This window comes from Xyrauchen texanus, chromosome 38 (genome assembly GCF_025860055.1).
Source record: "Xyrauchen texanus isolate HMW12.3.18 chromosome 38, RBS_HiC_50CHRs, whole genome shotgun sequence".
Taxonomy (NCBI): domain Eukaryota; kingdom Metazoa; phylum Chordata; class Actinopteri; order Cypriniformes; family Catostomidae; genus Xyrauchen; species Xyrauchen texanus.
Window position 1 is genome coordinate 30,389,380 of NC_068313.1, and position 21,132 is coordinate 30,410,511.

The 21,132-nt window shown below is 45.5% G+C and overlaps 1 protein-coding gene across 1 annotated transcript in view; it reads right to left on the reverse strand.

Annotated features, from left to right (window-relative positions):
* Positions 1-21,132, reverse strand: part of col4a4 (collagen, type IV, alpha 4) — a 60,632-nt gene that overhangs the window by 37,078 nt on the left and 2,422 nt on the right. Inside the window, exon 4 of the mRNA XM_052110166.1 lies at positions 4,531-4,602. Within this exon, the coding sequence (XP_051966126.1) occupies positions 4,531-4,602 (72 nt within the window). The remainder of the gene's footprint in view (positions 1-4,530; positions 4,603-21,132) is intronic.

Genomic DNA, 21,132 nt, shown 5'->3' on the forward strand with positions numbered 1-21,132 from the left:
CATGGTATGTCTCGTTTCTGTTCTTTCCCTCTACTCTGTCACCCTCTGCTGATCGTTATATGTTACTTTCCCTCTCCTTTCTCTCCTCCTCCAGCTGTTCCTCATCTCCCCTGATTTTCTCGTTAATTCTCTTCCCACCTGTTCCCTCTTTCCTCTGATTAGCTCTCTATTTCTCTCCCTGCTCTCGCTGCGTTCTTTGTCGGATTCTCACTAGAGTTTCTCTCACAAGAAGCAAACTACAGTCTTGTTTTGTTCTGTTTATTATCGCCCTCTCTGCGGGTTGTTTGTTTGCATACCTCTCAAGGAGAAGACTTTGTGTTCTTCATTATTGCTTCCTGAACAATCATTAAAAGACTCTGTTTTTGGTTACATCGCCTTTGGGTCCTCACTTACCGTCATAACAGTATTTTGCAATTTTTCTGAATAAATTATTGTGATTAAATGTTTCTGCCTTTTACGTGTTTTAAATACTTAATAAATGGTTAAACGTAGGTGTGGGAGTAGCAATTTGTCTCAAAAATGATTGCTACTGTACATTAATCTACTTGTTACATGATTGTATATAGTTAAAATGTGGTTATGTTTAGAGGTTGCAGTGGGGTTAAGGGATCTAAAATATATGTAAAACAGTATACATTTACAAATAGAGTACATAAGGCACATATGTTTCACAAAAACATTTGTCTTAAGATGGTTATTTATATCTTCAGTTTTAGTGTGTCAATGGGATATGCATATTTTAGACAAACATTTATTTTGCAAACAGATTAGAATAAAATAGAAGAACAGGGAGCCCTGCAACAGATGGCATGGCCCCCACAGTGCCCACCACTGAACTTGGAGTCAGTCAGGGATTATATAAAGAGACAGAAGCAATAGAGACAGCCTAAATAGATAAAAGAACTGTGGCATATTGCCCAAGAAGCTTGGAACATCCTATCTGCGTAAAACAAGAAAAACTGTGTCCAGGTGTATTTAGGTGAACTGCTGCTATTTTGAATGCAAAGGTGGTCAAACCAAATATTGATTTAGCTTTTTTTTATGTTTACTGGATTTTGTATGACATTAACTGATCAATAAAACTATTTATTGCATTACTTTGGAAGAAATCCTAATTTTTGCAAAATTTTTAACAAGTGCCTAAAACATTCGCACAATACTGTGTATATTTATAATCGATTTGTGCATTAAAATATATTTGTAGTGGATTTGTCAATATTTAACATTTCTTAAGCTGTAAATATGTAACAATGTTTTAGTTTTAGATGCTTTCAAACATCCATATTGTACGTTTTAGTGCCTATCAAATTAATTACAAACAAATAGCTACGTAATGAGATCAGGTTGGATGAGTCCAAGAAGGCCAACATACAGAACAGGCCAGACTCCACTGGTTCTTTTTTATTTAAGCTTTGGACAAAAGTTTAACATTAAACAAAAATGATATACAAACAGTCTCATATTTTGCTCGTGATTTGTGATATGAAAGAAGTATGATCGTGTGTGTGTGTGTGTGCTAAGCGGCATACACTCAGTGGTTGTGACAGATGAAGATCAGTGTGTTTTGTGGGTGATCATAGTCTTTCAGTTAAAGCACTGACTGTGATAATTACTAAAAACCCTCTGGATTCCCCCAGCAACAAACACACACACATATCCATACACATTTGCTTTTTTGATTAGGGCTAGCTCAGCAAAGTACAGCTGTCCACATAGTACACAAGCCTCCTAAAACACTTGAACAAGTATTCACATGTAAAACTAATTTGATGATCAATACACAGAACACAGGAATTCACAACATAATGACAAACTACCCTTGGGTGTGTACATGTGTTCATATGATTTTATACTGGATATCATCATCTTGAAAACTGAATTACTGTGAAGTACTGCAGACTAAGATCTTATTATATCTTGTCTTTAAATTTGCAGACAAACCCCCTAAACTTTTAAATATCAACTCAACCCACTTTTATTGTCACTACTATTGTTCGCTGTCATTTTCTGCATATCGCGGCCCATTCGGCCCATTTCGCAGCCGACCTCCTCTGATCTCCTGATGGCCAGTCCGCCCCTGATCGGCCCAAAAGTGCCTCAGCCAACCAGGAAAATACCCGGTATGCCATTCCAGTCAAGCCCTGGCACTCTGCAAGACATGCCATTGCCCCATAAAGCCCCCCACTGAACATCGAGTCAGTCTGGGTTTACATGAAGAGACAGCAATTGAGACAGCCTAAAAAGGTAGAAGAACTGTGTTGAATTCTCCAAGAAGCTTGGAACATCCTATCTGCCAACAACCAATAAAAATTGTGTCCAGGTGTACCTAGGAGAATAGGGACTGTTTTAAAGGCAAAGGTGGCCACACCAAATATTGTTAATTGCTAATATTTATCCCACTCCATCCAGGGATAGCTTCAGTGATTCTGTTGCACTTTAATTACAAAGATGGAGGACTTTCTGGCCATCGACATTATGGACTGGTGTGCGTTTGTGAGTGTGTATGCAAATAAAGAGCATGAGCACAGATTGGATGAAAAAGAGAGTTATGACAAAAATTTACAATGTGTTCTTGTCTACATAATTCACAGAATTTGTATGTGTGTGTACTTGAATGGATTCTAAGCAGCTGTGCATACCCTTGTAACTGCGTTCCTAACTTTCATTGGACTGCTGGTCTTTACAAGGCAGCCGTAAATGTGTCACTCTTGTGCTAAATACTATTATTATTCATTTAGACTTCGGGACCTTCTGCGAGGACACACACTGACTCTACCATGCAGACACACAAAAGCATACATGCCATCAGTCTTTTTTATTTTCAAACTCTCTGTTGCATATTCATTTTTATACTTTCATTTACTCAAACAACCATATTAACCCTATATGTAAAATAAAAAAAAAAAGAAGTGTGTCTGTATTCATTATATTTTGACAATAGTACAGTATGACATTTTTTTTGGATGATATACATTTCCATGCATGCTTTTTGTCAAGCACCCTGTCTACACTGGATGTGTTCATTGACATGGTGTGACGAGAATCAGCGGCTTGAGGCTGTCTACACAGAAAGTGTCGAAGTGAACATTCTATATGATGTGCAGACAGCACGGACCAATCAGCTGTAAACATGATTTAATCATGCAACATGACTGTGATCATGCTTAACTTTAAATGGTTAATTTCTGTTGACTGTTTTACATTATTTACGACAAAATACTACTCACTTCTGGCACTACTCTATGTCATTTCAGCCAAAAATGCAGCTCACATGTGCCCAAACGTTCAAAAAAGAACAGATGCGCTAAATAAGACCACGCCCTCTCAAAAAAGCCCACCCCCACCTAAATTCTTCAAACCTAAACATGCTAAATTGTTTTCTAATTGGCTAAAAAAGTGTGATTTCTCAGTGATATTTGTCAAAGAGGAGGGACAATTTATGCATGATATTCCATATAAATCCCTTCAAGCATTTTTAACTTGACACCAAATCAGAACATAAAAATAGAATACTAAACACATAATCATAGCCCTTTTTAGTCCAGGTTAAGAAAAATAAGTTCATTTTATATAGTGCCTTTCCCAAGCTCAAGGTCACTTTACAATAAGCATATTTTAGGTTAATTAGATAAAGGTTTAAAGTACCTGGACAAATCAAAATCTGTTATTTGTTGTACTGCAGCAGATTAGATTTTTTGCCATAAATTGTTTAAAGTTATTTATTTACAGAGGGGTAGGATAGCTGGCTCAGTGACAAAACTGACAGCATAATTACTGAAATACTGAGTGCACACCTGACACACCACACACACACACACACACACACACACACACACACTAGCATTCCATTGTTAAACTGCAGTGAAGCATTTTTGCTATGAAATTAAACACATTTAATCTTTTTTTCCTCTTCTAAAAACATGTATTTGAAACACGCCAAGAACCGCATTATCCCAACACCTGGAAGGAGCTGTTCAGGTACAGACATGAACATGCATGTATTACGGCATGAAACTGGGTCAGTGTGCCAGGGTGTGTGCATCTGTGCGTGTGTCTTTGACAATGTACTAAATGTTGTGCAAAAACAGGATTAGAGTGAGACACAGTTAATGAGATTAAAAATCACTTGTGAGAGGAGGAGACTTCTCGCCTTGCCCCGTCACACACACATACACACTATCTCTCAAAATCCAGCTTTCTCTAGCCATGAAAAAGTTGGAAACTGTAAAGGACACTCAGTCAACAGACACTAGAATGTTTCTCTAATGTATTATAATCAGAATTATATGTTCCACAGTGATGTCATAACTATGTCTACAGTGACACCAACAATTAGCCCTACTTGGACACTTAGATTTAGATAAAAATATCACATTTCTGTAAGTGACATTCATTTTAAAGAAATATAGCACAAGCACACCAATAAAGCAAACATTTGAAAAAGAAGCTTGTTTGAAAAGATGTTATACTATTTAGTAATGAATATTATGTCATTATGTCATTAGAGTAAAAATGCTAAAAGTTACATACCATGTCTCCTTTGATGGGGAAACACTGGCAGACATTACAGTCTCGACCTCCGCAGACTTCTGTCTTGTCCCCCTAAAAATATAGAAATATATTGTCAGAAATGGAGTGAAACACACTTTACAGTCAGAAGTGCAGGAAGATCTTTTGCTTTTTTAGTGCTTGCCCAAGCAATATTCATTGTCACTAGTTTGTTGAGGGTGGTTGCTATGTCATTAATGTCAGTTTTAAGGAATAGTTCACCTAAAAACAAAAATTCTCTCATCATTTACCCACCATCATGCCATCCCAGATGTGTATAACTTTCTTTCTTCAGCAGAACACAAACTAAGATTTTTAGGACAATATTTCCGATCTGTTGGTCCATTCAATGCAAGTGAACAGTCATAAAAATATATCTGTTTCACACCCACACCTATCATATCACTTCTGAAGACATGGATTTAACCACTAGGGTCGTATGGATTAATTTTATGGTGCTTTTATGTCCTTTTTTTTGAGCTTCAGAACTGTATTGAATGGACCAACAGAGCTGAGATATTCTTTAAAAATAACACATCTTGGATGGCATGAGGGTTAGTAAATGATTAGAGAATAAAAAATGTTGTGAACTATCCGTATAATACTCAGGAATAGACGTTTTTTTTAAATTTCACAGTATATAATATTGATATTGAGACCACAGGAGATCCAAAGACATACACATGAGCTCACAAGTAAAATGGCAGGAACGTAAACACACAGATAATGAAGAGGGCAACAAGAGCGAGATGAAGTTTAGGTCAGACATGTTATGTCTTTGTGGAGGTAGTTGGCCACAAAGGAAAAAAGAGACAGATAAACGGTCAGATGCCATTCTTTCACAAACGCACACGTGTGCAGTGTCTAGAAATACAGATGGATTCACACACCTAAAATGAGCATGCAGTTCAAATATCTTTTGGATGGCCTTCAATTCACATGGAAAAATTTGCCAAACAAAAAGACAACTATTCCTAACAATATTTTGGAAAGGAGACACGAAATGTGTTAAAATTTACCCAAGCAGTGTCATTTAAAGGACAAAAGACCAATCTATCACAACAGTGGAAAGAAACAGTCAAACTTAAAGTCAACTGGTATGAGCCTGAAAGTACACATGACAGATTAAGGCACAAATGTATGATCACAAACACAGACACAGACGCGTGCACGTACAAAGAGTATTTAAGAGTATTTATAATTACAGTGCCAAAGTCAACACACTGAGAATAAAGGTGATGAGAGACAGTGAGAACACAAAACATTAAGACACGCATGCACCTTGTTACGATGCAGGAGGAGGCAGACAAGGGGTTGGATCCAAATGCAGTGATTTTATTAACAAAGGTGAAAACTAAACGGACAAAACACAAACAAAGGAAATACCCGTGACGGGGAAACAAAACGCAAGCACGGAAAGCATCAAAGGCAGAACAGGCAGGATGAACATGAGGAGGAGCACGGAGACAGGCGTCCACAAACATCAACGATAGACAAGGGAATGGAGAACAAACAGGGTATATATACACTGGATACAAGATGATGAAAAACTACAATCAGGTGAGCACAATGACACAAGGCTGGCAGTGATGAGTGCTGGGGATCATGGGAAATGTAGTTTTAACACGAAGACAGTGAAACACGGGGCGGACAACAAGGAAAACGTGACATGGAATGTGAACAGAGACGGGTGAAACAGAAAACACGGGACAGACAGAAAGGGATCATAACATAGGCCCCCCTCAAAAGGACCGGATTCCAGATGGTCCTAGAGGGGAAAAGACCCAAAAAAATGACAACAAGAAAAAATGACCAAGGAGTGAGGGGGTAGACCTGGGGGGAAAACAGATAGATGAAGGGGGGCACAAGGGACACAGAGACAGACCAAGGAGATAAAAGGGACAATTAGACAGACCAAAGGGACGCAAGACAGGCAATCCAAGGGAGCACAGAGAACAGACAGGCAGTCCAAGGGGGCAACGTGGGGCACATAGGAAGTCCAAGGGGGAACAGAGGGCAGGCAGGAAGTCCAGGGGGGCACAAAGGGCAGGCAGGAAGTCCAAGGGGGCACAGAGGGCAGGCAGGAAGACCTGAGGGGCACAAAGGGCAAGGACAGGTTCAGGTGGTCTGGGAGCTGGCCCCCAGGCAATGACAGGTTTGGGGAACCTGGGAGGAGGCCACTGGACAGGGACTGGGTCAGGGGGCCTGGGAAGAGGCCACAGGACAGGGACCGGGTCAGGAGGCCTGGGGGGAGGCCACAGGACGGAAACAGGGTCAGGAGGCCTGGGAGGAGGCCACAGGACAGGGACTGGGTCCGGGGGCCTGGGAGGAGGCCACAGGACTGGGTCAGGAGGTCTGGGAGGAGGCCACAGGACAGGGACTGGGTCAGGGGGCCTGGGAAGAGGCCACAGGACTGGGACTGGGTCAGGAGGTCTGGGAAGAGGCCACAGGACTGGGACTGGAGGTCTGGGAAGAGGCCACAGGACGGGAACAGTGTCAGTAGGCCTGGGAGGAGGCCACAGGATGGGAACAGGGTCAGTAGGCCTGGGAGGAGGCCACAGGACAGGGACCGGGTCAGGAGGCCTGGGAGGAGGCCACAGGACAGAGGCCGGCTTTGGTGGCCTAGGAGATGGCCGAGGGGCAAGGACCGGTTCAGGTGGCCTGGGAGGAGGAGTGGCCACTGGGGAGGTTGGCGAAGCCGCGTGAGGCGGAGCCAAGGAGGACCTCTGAGGCGGAGCCGAGGGAGGCTCGGGAGGCGAAGCCAAGGGAGGTTCAGGAGGCAGAGCCGAGGACGGCTCAGGAGGCGGAGTCGAGGGAGGTTCAGGAGGTGGAGCCGAGGGAGGCTCGGGAGACGAAGCCGAGGGAGGCCCCGGAGGCCGGGCCAAGGCAGGCCCAGGAGGCAGAGCCGAGGAAGGTTCAGGAGGTGGAGCCGAGGAAGGCTCAGGAGGCAGAGCCGAGGGAGGCTCTGGGAGCTCAGGAGGCGGAGCTGAGGGAGACTCATGAGATGGAGCTGAGGGCGGTGGCGCCGTAGGCAGCTCTAGAGGCAGAGCCAAGGAAGGCTCAGGAGACGGAGCCGTAGGAGGCTCTGGGGGCGGAGCCGTAGGAGGCTCGAGAGGCGGAGCCGTAGAAGGAACGAGGGGCGGAGCCGTAGAAGGCTCTGGAGTCTCTGGGAGCAGAGCCGTAGGAGGCTCTGGAGGTGGAGCCGTAGGAGGCTCTGGAGTCTCTGGGAGCAGAGCCGTAGGAGGCTCGGGACGTGGAGCCGTAGGAGGCTTGAGAGGCGGAGCCGTTGGAGGCTCGGGGGGCGGAGCCCTGGGAGGCTCAGGAGACTTGAGAGGCGGAGCCTTGGAAGGCTCGAGAGACTTGAGGGCCGGAGCTCTGGAGGGCTCGAGAGGCGGAGCCCTGGGCGGCTCGAGAAGCTTGAGAGGCGGAGCCCTGAGAGGCTCGAGAGACTCGAGAGGCAAAGCCCTGGGAGGCTCGAAAGGCTTGAGGGGCAGAGCTCTGAAAGGCTCGAGAGGCTTGGGGGGCGGAGCCCTGGAAGGTTCGAGAGGCGGAGCTCTAGAAATCTCGGGAGGCGGAGCTCTGGAAAGCTCAGGAGGCTCAGAAGGCGGAGCTCTGGAAAGCTCGGGAGGCGGAGCTCTGGAAAGCTCGGGAGGCGGAGCTCTAGAAAGCTCGGGTGGCAGAGCTCTGGAAAGCTCGGGAGGCGGAGCTCTGGAAAGCTCAGGAGGCTCAGAAGGCGGAGCTCTGGAAAGCTCGGGAGGCTCAGAAGGCAGAGTTCTGGAAAGCTCGGGAGGCGGAGCTCTGGAAAGCTCGGAAGGCGTTGGGTCTTGAACGGTAGCGGCTACAGGCGTTGGCTCTGGGACGGTAGAGGCTTCTGGCGCTGGCTCTGGGACGGTAGAGGCTACAGGCGCTGGCTCTGGGACGGTAGAAGCTACAGGCGCTGGCTCGCTGACCGTGGCAGGCGTGGGCTCTGGCTCGCTGACCGTGACAGGCGTAGGCTCTGGCTCGCTGACCGTGACAGGCGTGGGCTCTGGCTCGCTGACCGTGGCAGGCGTGGGCTCTGGCTCGCTGACCGTGGCAGGCGTGGGCTGAGAGGCGGAAGCTTTCCTTCTCTTCCTCCTCCGGGCGGATGAAGTTGGCCTTGCTGGCTCGTTGACGGCGACAGGCGTGGGGGTTTGCTCGCTGACCGGAGGGACTGGCGTGACAGGGAGAGCTAGGGACGACTGGATCCTAGCTCTCCCTGTGGCAGGATCCTCCTCCACAACATCCACAGTAAGTGGCGAGCCGCATACCAGCAGCGTCTCCGACACAAAATCACAGAGCGTCCAGCCGCGTGTCGCCGGTGGCAACCGCTCCCTGAGCGAATCGGTCAGGCCATCCTTAAAAAACACCACCAGGGAAGAGTCAGGGAAGTCGGTGGCACACGCTAGGTTCAGGAAGTCCCTAACGTGATCCTCCACCGGGCGGCTTCCTTGCCTCAAATCCAGTAGGCGACAGCTTGCCCGGAGAACCGCTGGATCCATATGTGGTCTATCGTTCTGTTACGATGCAGGAGGAGGCAGACAAGGGGTTGGATCCAAATGCAGTGATTTTATTAACAACGGTGAAAACTAAACGGACAAAACACAAACAAAGGAAATACACGCGATGGGGAAACAAAACGCAAGCACGGAAAGCATCAAAGGCAGAACAGGCAGGATGAACATGAGGAGGAGCACGGAGACAGGCGTCCACAAACATCAACGATAGACAAGGGAATGGAGAACAAACAGGGTATATATACACTGGATACAAGATGATGACAAACTACAATCAGGTGAGCACAATGACACAAGGCTGGCAGTGATGAGTGCTGGGGATCATGGGAAATATAGTTTTAACACGAAGACAGTGAAACACGGGGCGGACAACAAGGAAAACGTGACATGGAATGTGAACAGAGACGGGTGAAACAGAAAACACGGGACAGACAGAAAGGGATCATAACACACATACACATGGCAAGAATGCATAACCATGCAACAATGTAGCAATTTTATCTCAATGGACTTGAACCACTTTTTATAAATCATTTAAAACAATGAGTTGGTTGGTAAATTAAGTAGTTGTGGCAATGTGTTTCGCTCTCTCCTTCTCCTGTATCTCAGGGTCTCCATCTCTCCTCAGGCTATATGTCTTTTCGTATTGGTAAAAAACAACTATTGGTGCATCCCTAAAACCATTGGTCCACATGTCTGCACTCAACATTTACTTTGTTCTGTCATACAACACACAAATGTAAAAACCTCTGGCAGCAGTTCCATGGGAGCATTGGCTCGCACAAGAGGTAATGGTTTTAAATGTTGGGTGATGACAGTTCTGAGGGTTTGAAATGGTGCATACATCATAGCTGATGTGCATAACCGCACGCTTAACTCCAAAGTCAATCAGATGTGCGAGATGAGAGCGCTCAGGTACAAGGATTGCTGCATGACTGGGAGACTTGCTTCCCCCATTCCCTCACTTTTGCTGTCTCCCTCCCTCTTTTTCCAATCCTCTTTCCCTCATGCTACCTGTGCATTATTTCTTCACTATCACAACCTTGAGTTGTGATTGGGTAACACCCAATCTTGGAAAATTGAATGAATACTGGATGATTTTGAGCATGTGTCAGGTTTTATTGCCTCATCTTGGGTCTTTTCTTGCTCAGCCTGGGTCTGGGTCTTGGTTTATATATGTTCTCCCATCAAGGTGTGAATTATGTATGTACTATATATATACTAATACATATTGTACCATGGTATTACCATCTGGTTCCAACACACATAGTACTGCAGCAGTACTTTTTTATAGGGACATTTTTACCCAGGAGTGAACTCTAAATTAGATGAATTGAACAATCAACAAACACCACTTACCCTAATATACAAAAAATGGGCATTCAGATGTGTATTACCATTGGTAGAGAAACATTTTTCATATGTAAAATACAGATCATGAATTAAGAGAAACAAATGGTCTATCCATTTCCTGTTCAAATTAACACAAAATTCCAAACTGTTGCAGGTGACTGGGTTGGAAATAAAAGGATGAGTGTAGGTCAATTATTTTTTAAATGACCACATTTCTAGGGCAGAGCCTTACTCAGACCTGTTACCTGGTGACCTAAGTCACAAGCCATCACGTTCATGATTAAACATGAGCAGTGGATGAGCAGTTAGTGCAAATGCTCTGACTCATAGCAGAGGCGTTCATGCAAGTGACATGAGTTTGAATCTGGCTCACAACATTTCCCAATCTTCCCATTATTTGAAAGATTGTTTCAAATAATGTCCTGCATGGTATAAATAAAAGGCCCAGAAAAGTCTCTTTAAAAGGAAAATATCCCTACCAATATATCTTAAACAACTATGTAAAAGACGTATGGATTATTTGACCACTGAACAAGGTTAATTTGTCACCAACTGACGTAAAGTGATGCATGATTTGAACATGCATAGTCACCCAAATAAAAAAGTGTGACATGCTGGTCAACTATTTATTAGCATATTATCCCCCCCCCCCTTAAAATGGATGAAAATTATGTGTTTTTTTTAGTACTCTGATTTCTATTTGATTCACTTAACTGATCTAACGAATAACAAAAACTAGTTACTTTATATACAGTATGGCAATAGTGTTGTCAAAAGTACCGGAACTTCGGTACCAACTAGGTACTAAAATATATATATATTTTTTTCCGATAACAGGGTTCCTACAGTACTGAGCACTGACTTATTTCGATATCCGCATGCTGACTGACACACGACTGCTTCCAAATGTTCACGCTTATTTGAGCAGGTCAATTTCAAACACTAATTCCTCCTAGAGATTTCAATCTACATCCACCAAACTTGGTATAGGCCATAAGACTGTTCAAGAATAATGTTCCCTGTCTTTTCTAACTACTCAGACTTATGTTTTTTTCACAGCGGATGATCAAATATCATAAAAAAAACATTGACAGAATATTCAACAGGCCAAAGGAATGCTTGTTAATTCAAACTCCACAGTTCAAAAATTGAAATGTAAACTTCAATTTACTTCAAGTTGCTCCCTCTCTCTCTCTTTCTCTAGCTGTCTAGCTATCTGTTTGACTATCTACTAGCTGGTTGTTAGTCTTACTGTACTGTCTGTATATCCATCAAACTTCAAACTTTTAAAATTTGTTTAAACGTTCAAACAAGGCTTTGTCAAGCCAACAAATTTTGGCTTGGTTTCCCAAAGCACTAAGTAGAATGTTAGCAGCACTTAAGTAGTACTTAATCTCTAAGGCGCGTTTCCCAAAAGCATCGCTATCCGAGTAGTTCATAAAAACATTTGTAGATTAACACGAGCTTTGAACCACTCTTAAGTCAATTAAGTGCAATTTAACATATCTTTCTGAAATCTTTCACAGTTATCAAAAACAATGAGACATTTAATAAATTGTATTAATATATTTTGATAATTGGAAAGCCTTAGAAAACTATTTCAGAGGATAAAAATGTGTTGAAAAAAATTGCATTGAAATCAATAGGCAGTCTCCGCAGTCTAAATTTGCAAGTCATATAATAACGTTCTATTAGCCTTCATTGATCAGCATAATTGTAATGGCAATAGAAAGATGACATGTTCTTATTAAACAGATTATTTAAGAAGACATATGTGAGAAATGTGACCATGCAGTTAAAAACTTAAATACATATGCCTCAATAAATAATGAAAATTAACAAAGCTTAACAAAGCATATTTGAGTGAGAATGTGCAATGAGTGAATTCCTCTATCTATCCTCTATCTATCTGGTGGGGGGTCAAAAGTCTGTCTGCAGGAGAGGGAGAATATTAAGGCTAGTTACCTGGTTTGTGATTACTCTAACACCTGTCTCTCATTATAGTGATGGCGGAGGGAGACCTGATAAGGCATGCCAGAGCGTCAGTGTGGGAGAGAGACACCAAAGAGAGTTGTAGCTGCATGTACCCGCTTGACTAAATTTGTGTGTATTTGGCCACTAAGTGCCCTTTTTTGTTCAAGTTTTTGTGTGAGTAATCCTCCATTGCCCACAAACTTAAACTTGTCACAGGCTACAAGTAGACTATACCTTGAACTCTAACCAGATCAACTGTTAATATATAGACAGGTCTATGTGTAGTTCAATACTGATGGGATTTTAATCCTGTTCTATGTTCATTTGATTCGTTTCCAGCCAAAAACTTTAGGCTACGTGAGAGCCTCTTATGATTCACATCACGTACATTCAGGTTACATGCATTTATTGCATCACTTTCATTCATCTCTATGATTGAACATCAATACATCTGAAACTCCATCTTACTAAAGCCATAATTATTTCTTTAATTAAATTCTGTAATAATTAGGTAATAAAGTTTGGCGCCTCAACAAGGTTACAAACAACTTCCATGTTTTTCAGTATTTTCCACCTTATTTTCTTTTTGAGAAGTCAAACACCTGGACATACTGGCCAAAGTTATCAGCACATTATTGGGAAACCCAGACCTTGACTTGACACACTTTATCTATCTAGTAACATGTTTATTCATAACAGTGAGAAACAGAATCTGTGATTGAAGCTACAGTATGTTTATATAAAAGTGTATTGGTTTTCTTTAGTTCAAACAAAAGACAACTAGACAAATTTGAGTAAGATACACTCCAAAAATGTGTTTATATTTGGTTCTGCTGAGCAAAGCCTTCAAATTTGTGCTGTGTTGGTAAAAAAAAAAAAAAAAAAAAAAAGCTCTTCCTATTTCTGCATTTTTATCACTTTCTCTCTTTCACTATTTTAGTATCTATGATTTGAGTTACATATTTTACGTTACCAATGCTGCATTTCCAGGCATTGATTTAATGGAACATTATGATTGTGTTAAAAATCAATCTGAATTTTTCCCCCATCTATTTTCTCTTCCCTCACCTGTACACCTGCTTCACTCTGCCCAGACAGCCAATCATTTACAATCCAACAGATTACTCTCTGTTTCCCACTTTCTTTCAGTTTATCCAGATCTCTTAATGCACTAAAAGGGTAATGTTAGCCTAAATATTGGGTTGAACAAACAATTTGTGTCTGAATAAGCATATATGAATGAATTGTAATTGACAAACTACCAGTTAAATTTGTTTGGACACACTTTCTGATTCCTAATTACAACATTTTTTAAGGAATGTTCCAGGTTCAATACAAGTTCAGCTCAATCAACAGTATTTGTGTCATAATGTTGAGTACCACAAAAAAATTATTTGAACTCATCACTTGTTTATTTTTTTTAAAAAGAAGCAAAACTCATGGTTATAATAAGGGGCTTACAATGGAAGTGAATAGGGCCGTGTATAAACATAAAAATATTCACTGATTCAAAAGTATAGCCACAACATGTTAAAATTATACATGTTAACATGATTTTAGTGTGAAAAAATTGCTTACTGACCTTATCTGTGTGAAGTTATATCTAATTATACAACTTCAATGTCATGGCGAAGTCACACTGTAAACTCTTTATGCGATTATTTTCACACTTCAGTAATTTAGAACAGAAATGTTCTTACTCTAAAATCATGATGGCATGTATAATGTTTGCAGTGTGTGACTATTCTTTTAAAACAGTGTGCATTTTAATGTTAGCCAAATGGCCCCATTCACTTCCATTGTAAGTGGCTCACTGTAACTGCAATTTTTGCCATTTTTTTTCTTAAAGTAACTAAACGAGGAACAAGTTGAAAATATTTTCTCTGGTAATAAACATTGTGCTACAAATGCTATTAATTGAGCTTAAAGTTTATTCAATTATTTTTGGCTATGGTGTAAGTTGGCAGGTTGGAAGTAGCCCAATGGGGACACTCAGTAACATCCTCAATCGAAAAGTCGATTTCTAAATAAAGCACATACTGCATTTATAAATTCTAAAAATGCCTGAAAAAGTTTCCTTTAGAGGGAAGGGTTTGGGTTAGTCTGCAATTGTTATCAGCTTGACAGTATTAAAAAGTCTAAAGGCCCAGGTACACTTTGTTTTTGCATGTTCTGGATCAGCTCATTTGTGCATTTGCATTTGTGAGTATACTATTCTGACTGCGAGCGAATACGAATGCGCTTGACGCATCCTCAATACAACCACAAAGGCATAGCTGTCAACCAGGTGCAAAGTGATCTGAAACACAGTATATCTGGGACTTTAGGGATGTCCAAATGTAGACTTCTGGGTGAAAGTGAGTGTGTGCGAGTGCACGATCATGTCCATGCCACCTGAAAAGGAGTGTATAATACATTAAGGATGTGCCAAAATGCACTTTTCCCCCCTTTTTCATGTATGTGTGAGGCAGCACCTGTTTGTGACACCTGGTCATTTTTGTTCAGATTTACAACTCTACACCCTGACCTGCTTAACAGAATCAGACACACTGCCTGAGGCGAACAGACAGATATCTGTGCAAAACCACAATGTACTATCAACACATACACTCTCCCTCTCTCACTTTCACTGGTTTTAATTCTCCTCTCTATGTCTCTCTGCTGTATAGATGTATCATTTTATTATTTACATTACTAAGATGTGTACATTCCTCTATTCAGGAATGGCATCGATGCAGACAATGCAGTTCTCATATCTTCCCTGTGATTGCACTTCACTATCTCTCTTACTGCCTCTATATCCCACCTCATTCATTGTCTCTTCAGTGTTACTGAAGGATTGATAGCATATGCCTTCATAAGTAATGTTCTGTATACATATATGCCTTTGGATTCTATCAGCCAAGCTACAGAGATACTGCATGGAAGGAGGATTTATGGGCAGAGGAGTTAGACTGCACACTGATCAATAATCTGGCAGAGGAGCACACACTCACAAACAAACCCACACACATACTCTCAGCCAAGAGTCAATAGCAAAACACTTAGAACTGAAGCTTGATTTCACATTTACTTTCACTGTCCACCCGTAACCACCTTTTCTCAAGGACTGTTGGTTATGAAAGTCATCTGTAACCTTGACCTTAGATCTCTCGATCCCTTATGCCATCATAACCCCTTTGGATCATGTGATGTTTGACTTCAAAGGCAAATCTATAGCACTGAAGTAACAAGATGAGTGAGTGTAAAATGAAATGCAGCGTTTTGTCTTCATGGAAACTAAGTTGTAAAATTGGATATAACACAGAAAATATTGGTAAGTAATTTTATCACACTAAAATCATGTAAACCTGCAAATTGTTAACATCTTGGGACTATAATTTTGAAAAAGTGTGTATTTTAACATTTACAGATTGACCCCATTAAGTTGAACTTCATTTCCCCTTCTGTCGCTCTCTCCACGTTGTGTCAGAGAAGCGACACTAGGGGTCTCTCTTGAGCGCCGATATCCACCTCTGATCTATGAAAAAAGGCCAATGAGAGTTGGCAGCCGGTATTTGCATGTCCCGCCCCCGGACATACGGGTATTTAAGCGGCGCAAATATGGGAGTTCATTCAGAAAATTTCTTCGGAGCCGATGGTCGCGTCTGCAGTTGCTGCGTGTTACACACCGAGTTCCTGACATTCCTCTGCTGCATGCTGTTGGATTCTACGGCGCACAACAGCGGCTTTCTCCTGTTTGCACGGCTGTGCATTCCTGCCCCTGGGCGCATCGACAGTTGCAGATTAAAAAACTCTCACAAGTTTTTTTCATAAAAGAGTGATTTTATTTAAAAGAGTAATTTCCTCTAAAAGAGCAAAACACAGCGGCATTGAACGTCCTTTTAAGGACGCGTCTTTATAAAGATGCCTTTCCGTCCCTGTGTTGTTCCTGGATGCGGTAGAGTGCTCTCCGCTTCAGACGGCCACAGGCGTTGTCTCATGTGTCTGGGTAGCGATCACCCCAGCTCTCAGCCCCAGCGTCGAGCCAAACGCGGGAAGTGCACCTGTCTCACGGACCCCCTCGAGTCCAAGACGTTAGCTCCGGAGGTGGTAAGACCGCTCCGTCCCCCGGTGGAGGGCCGGGAGGAGAATTTTGTGTTTTTTCATTTGCCGCACCCCCCAACAGGGGCTGCGATACCCAAATTCTCAATAAAAGAGCAATTTCCTTTGTCTCTGGGTCACATGGCCCGCAAATGCCGTTCTCACGGCACTCTGCTTTCAGGCCTCAACAGTCCCGGCTTCCTGGACGCGGCGTCCCCGCCTCCAGCCCCACGACTGTTCCCCGGCCGGCCGGTTCAGATGAGTCCAGAGGACGCCAACATCAGACCTCCTCCTCAGTCACGAACCCGCCCCCTGCCGGGTGCGCAGAGCAAGGTAAGTGCTTTGAGTCTATTCTCAGCACCGGAGCCTCGGGCCACTTCACTGCCTCCCGACGCCGCATTACCTGTTCCGCACCGTTGCGAAGCCCCGCCGGGTACGTCCAAAATACTCGTCCCCTTGGTGCCCCTAGCACGGAGCTTAGAGGCGTGGCTTTCACTGCCCAGCCGTCACGCTGGCTGCACCGGACCATTCGACTCAGTTATGCAATTCAGTTTGCCAGGCCTCCGCCCCCTTTGTGGGCGTTCATTTTTCCGCTGTACGCGCCGAACATGCCCAGTCCCTGCACGAAGAAATTGCCTCCCTTCTAATCAAGGACACAATAGAGCCTGTCCCTCCAACCGAAATGAAGAAGGGTTTCTACAGCACGCACTTTGTTGTACCCAAGAAAGGTGGCGGCTTACGACCGATCTTGGACCTGCGAGTTTTCAATCGGACCCTGTCCAAACTCCCGTTCAAAATGCTCACCCAGAAAAAAATTCTATCTGGCATCTGGCATCTAGATTGGTTCGCAGCGGTAGACCTGAAGGACGCGTACTTCCACGTCTCGATTCGCCCTCGACATCGACCCTTTCTACGGTTCGCGTTCGACGGCCAGGCGTATCAGTACAAAGTCCTCCCCTTCAGCCTGTCTCTGTCCCCTCGCGTCTTAACAAAAGTCGCAGAGGCAGCTCTTGCCCCGCTCCGAGAAGCCGGCATACGCATACTCAATTACCTCAACGACTGGCTCATCCTGGCCCCCTCGCGAGAGTTACTATGCGCGCACAGAGACCAGGTGCTCCGGCACCTCAGCCGTTTGGGGCTTCAGGTCAACTGGGAAAAGAGCAAGCTCACCCCAGCCAGAGCATCTCTTTTCTCGGTTTGGAGTTAGACACAGTCTCAATGACAGCACGTCTCTCCAATGAGCGTGCTCAGTCGGTGCTGAAATGCCTCGCTTCCCTCAGGCCAGGTACCGTGGTCCCTCTAAAACGATTCCAACAGCTCCTGGGGCATATGGCATCCTCCGCGGCGGCCGCGGCGCTGGGGTTGATGCATATGAGACCACTTCAGCACTGGCTCCAGACTCGAGTCCCGAGACGAGCATGGCGCCGCGGCACGCACAATGTGAAAGTTACCACCGCCTGCCGCCAAACCCTCAAACCCTGGACAGACCTCTGCTTTCTATGGGCAGGGGTACCCTTGCAGCAGGTGTCCCGACGCGTTCTGGTCACAACCGACGCCTCCAAATTGGGTTGGGGCGCCGTGTTCAATGGGCACGCATCCGCAGGCCGTTGGAACCGGGCCCCGATGCGTTGGCACATCAACTGCCTAGAGCTGCTGGCTGTTTTCTTTTCCCTGAGGAAGTTTCTCCTGTTAATTCGAGACAAACATGTCCTAGTCAGGACAGACAGCACCACGGTCGTAGCCTACATAAATCGCCAAGGTGGAGCACGCTCCCTCCACATGTCACAGCTCGCCCGTCGTCTCCTCCTTTGGAGTCAGCAGCGCCTCAAGTCACTGCGCGCCACTAACATCCCCGGAAACCTCAATGTGATAGCGGACGAGCTGTCAAGATGAAGCTTGGCCGGCGGAGAGTGGAGGCTCCACCCCCAGTCGGTCCAGCTGATCTGGGACTGGTTCAGCAAGGCCCAGGTAGACCTGTTTGCCTCCCAAGAAACCTCCCACTGCCCGATCTGGTATGCCCGGACAGAGGCTCCCCTCGGGGCAGATGCGTTGGCACACAGCTGGCCCGCGGGGCTGCGCAAGTACGCATTTCCCCCAGTGAGCCTTCTTGCACAGGTGCTATGCAAGGTCAGGGAGGCCGAAGAGCAAGTCATTCTGGTGGCCCCCTACTGGCCCACCCGGACTTGGTTCTCGGACCTCATGCTCCTCGTGACAGCCCCTCCCTAGCGAATTACCCTGAGGAAGGACCTTCTTTCTCAGGGACGGGGCACGCTCTGGCACCCGCACCCAGACCTCTGGAACCTCCACGTCTGGCCCCTGGACGGGATGTGGAAGATCTAGCCGGCCTACCACCAACCATCATAGATACTATCAACCAAGCCAGAGCCCCCTCAACCAGGCATCTTTACGCCCTAAAGTGCCGTCTGTTCGCGAACTGGTGTTCTTCCCGAGCTGAAGACCCGCAGAAGTGCACGGTTAGATCAGTGCTCGTGTTTCTTCAGGAGAGGCTGGAGAGGAGGCTGTTCCCCTCCACCCTCAAGGTGTATGTTGCCGCTATCGCGGCTCACCACGACACGATAGATGGCAAGTCTCTTGGTAAGCACAACTTAATTGTCAGGTTCCTCAAAGGTGCACGGAGGCTAACTCCCTCCCGGCCTAACCTATTGCCCTCCTGGGATCTCTCGATCATCCTCACGGGCCTCCAGAGACCCCCCTTCGAGCCGCTAGATTCAGCTGGACTCAGGGCCCTCTCTCTCAAGACCGCCCTGCTGATCGCGCTCGCCTCCATCAAGAGGGTCGGGGACCTGCAAGCGTTCTCTGTTAGCGACACTTGCCTGGAGTTTGGTCTGGCAGACACATACGTGATCCTAAGACCGCGACCGGGCTATGTGCCCAAGGTTCCTACCACACCCTTCAGAGATCAGGTAGTGAACCTGCAAGCGCTGCCCTGGGAGGAGGCAGACCCAACCCTTGCGTTGCTGTGTCCAGTACGTGCTTTGCTTATCTATCTGGACCACACGCAGAGCACTAGACGCTCTGAGCAGCTCTTTGTCTGCTTCGGGGGACAGTGGAAATGGAACGCTGTTTCCAAACAGAGGCTTGCCCACTGGGTTGTCGACACCATTTGATTGGCTTATCACACCCAGGCCGTGCCCCCCCCCTTGCGGGTCCGAGCTCACTCCACTAGGGGTGTTGCGTCCTCATGGGCACTGGCCAGGGTCACCTCCCTAGCAGACATCTGCAGCACCTCCCTAGCAGACAGCACCTAGCAGCACCTCCCTAGCAGACAGCAGGGTGGGCAACACCTAACACTTTCTCGAGGTTTTACAATCTCCGTGTTGAGTCAGTATCGTCCCGTGTTTTCTCAGGTCCGAGCCCGTAGAACTTGGTAACACGCTGACGTTCTGACCGGGTGAATCGCTTGCGCCTAGGGCCCTTTCCCTCAGCCGAGGTAAAATAGTGCACCTCCGTTCCCAGGAGACCCCATCTTCGGGTCGCTGGTTGACTCCTCCCTAGCCCTTTTGGGTCTGCAATTAAGCGGAGGAACTCGCCGACCCAAGCCACTATGGGTACCCGAAGGCTACCCTGTACTGGAATAGGTGCTCCACAGGTAAGGCCTCCTGCTCGGACTCCCCCTGTGTGTAATTCCACAGTACTGTCCCCTCTCGAGCGGACCCCCGTGTCTCCCTTAGGCAGTTACAGCTGCCTCGGTCGCCGTGCTGTATGCTTCCCCCCTCTACGAGGCTGGATCTACCACCGCACCAACTTTTCCACATAGGTCCTAACAGGCCATGTGATGCATTTGCCACTATTTGCCTCCCCTGCCGGGTAGGTGTGGCCTCCGCAGGGTCTTCTCTCCCTGAAAGAAGGGCTAAGACCCCCTTCCCTCAATGGTGTAAGGGCCCCGGCGAAACATAGAGAGAAAAAGCCATCACCTTGTTCCCCCCTCCAGGGTAACGAAAAGGATTCTGATGGCTTGAATGGGGCATTGGGGAAGGGTTCTTGCAGTCTGATACAGTTGGTCGTCCTGCACGTAAGAATACCTGCTCGCTCCTGTATCAACAGTTCACGTACACGGCTCAGCGCATGGCACTTTTATAAGTGGACCCCTAGTGTCGCTTCTCTTACACAACGTGGAGAGAGCGACAGAAGGGGAACGTCTAGGTTACGTATGTAACCTCCGTTCCCCGATGGAGAGAACGAGAGGTTGTGTCTTCCCTGCCACGTTGCTGAGCTGAGCCACTGTTGTGGCCGGACCATTTCCGGCTCCTCAGAAAAATCCTGAATGAACTCCCGTATTTGCGCCGCTTAAATACCTGTATGTCCGGGACGGGACATGCAAATACCGGCTGCCAACTCTCATTGTCCTTTTTTCATAGATCAGAGGTGGATATCAGCGCTCAAGAGAGAACCCTAGTGTCGATTCTCTTACACCATGTCTCGTTCCCTCCATCGGGGAACAGAGGTTACATACGTAACCTAGACGTTTTTGGTTATCAACATTATGCCACAAACACCCTCGATTGAGCTTAAATTGTAGGGCCTATTGAACCTGGAATATTCCTTTAACATAATTTATGAACTAATTTATTTCTGAACGGAACAAATCATAACTTAGTCTAATGTGGCCAACCCTTAT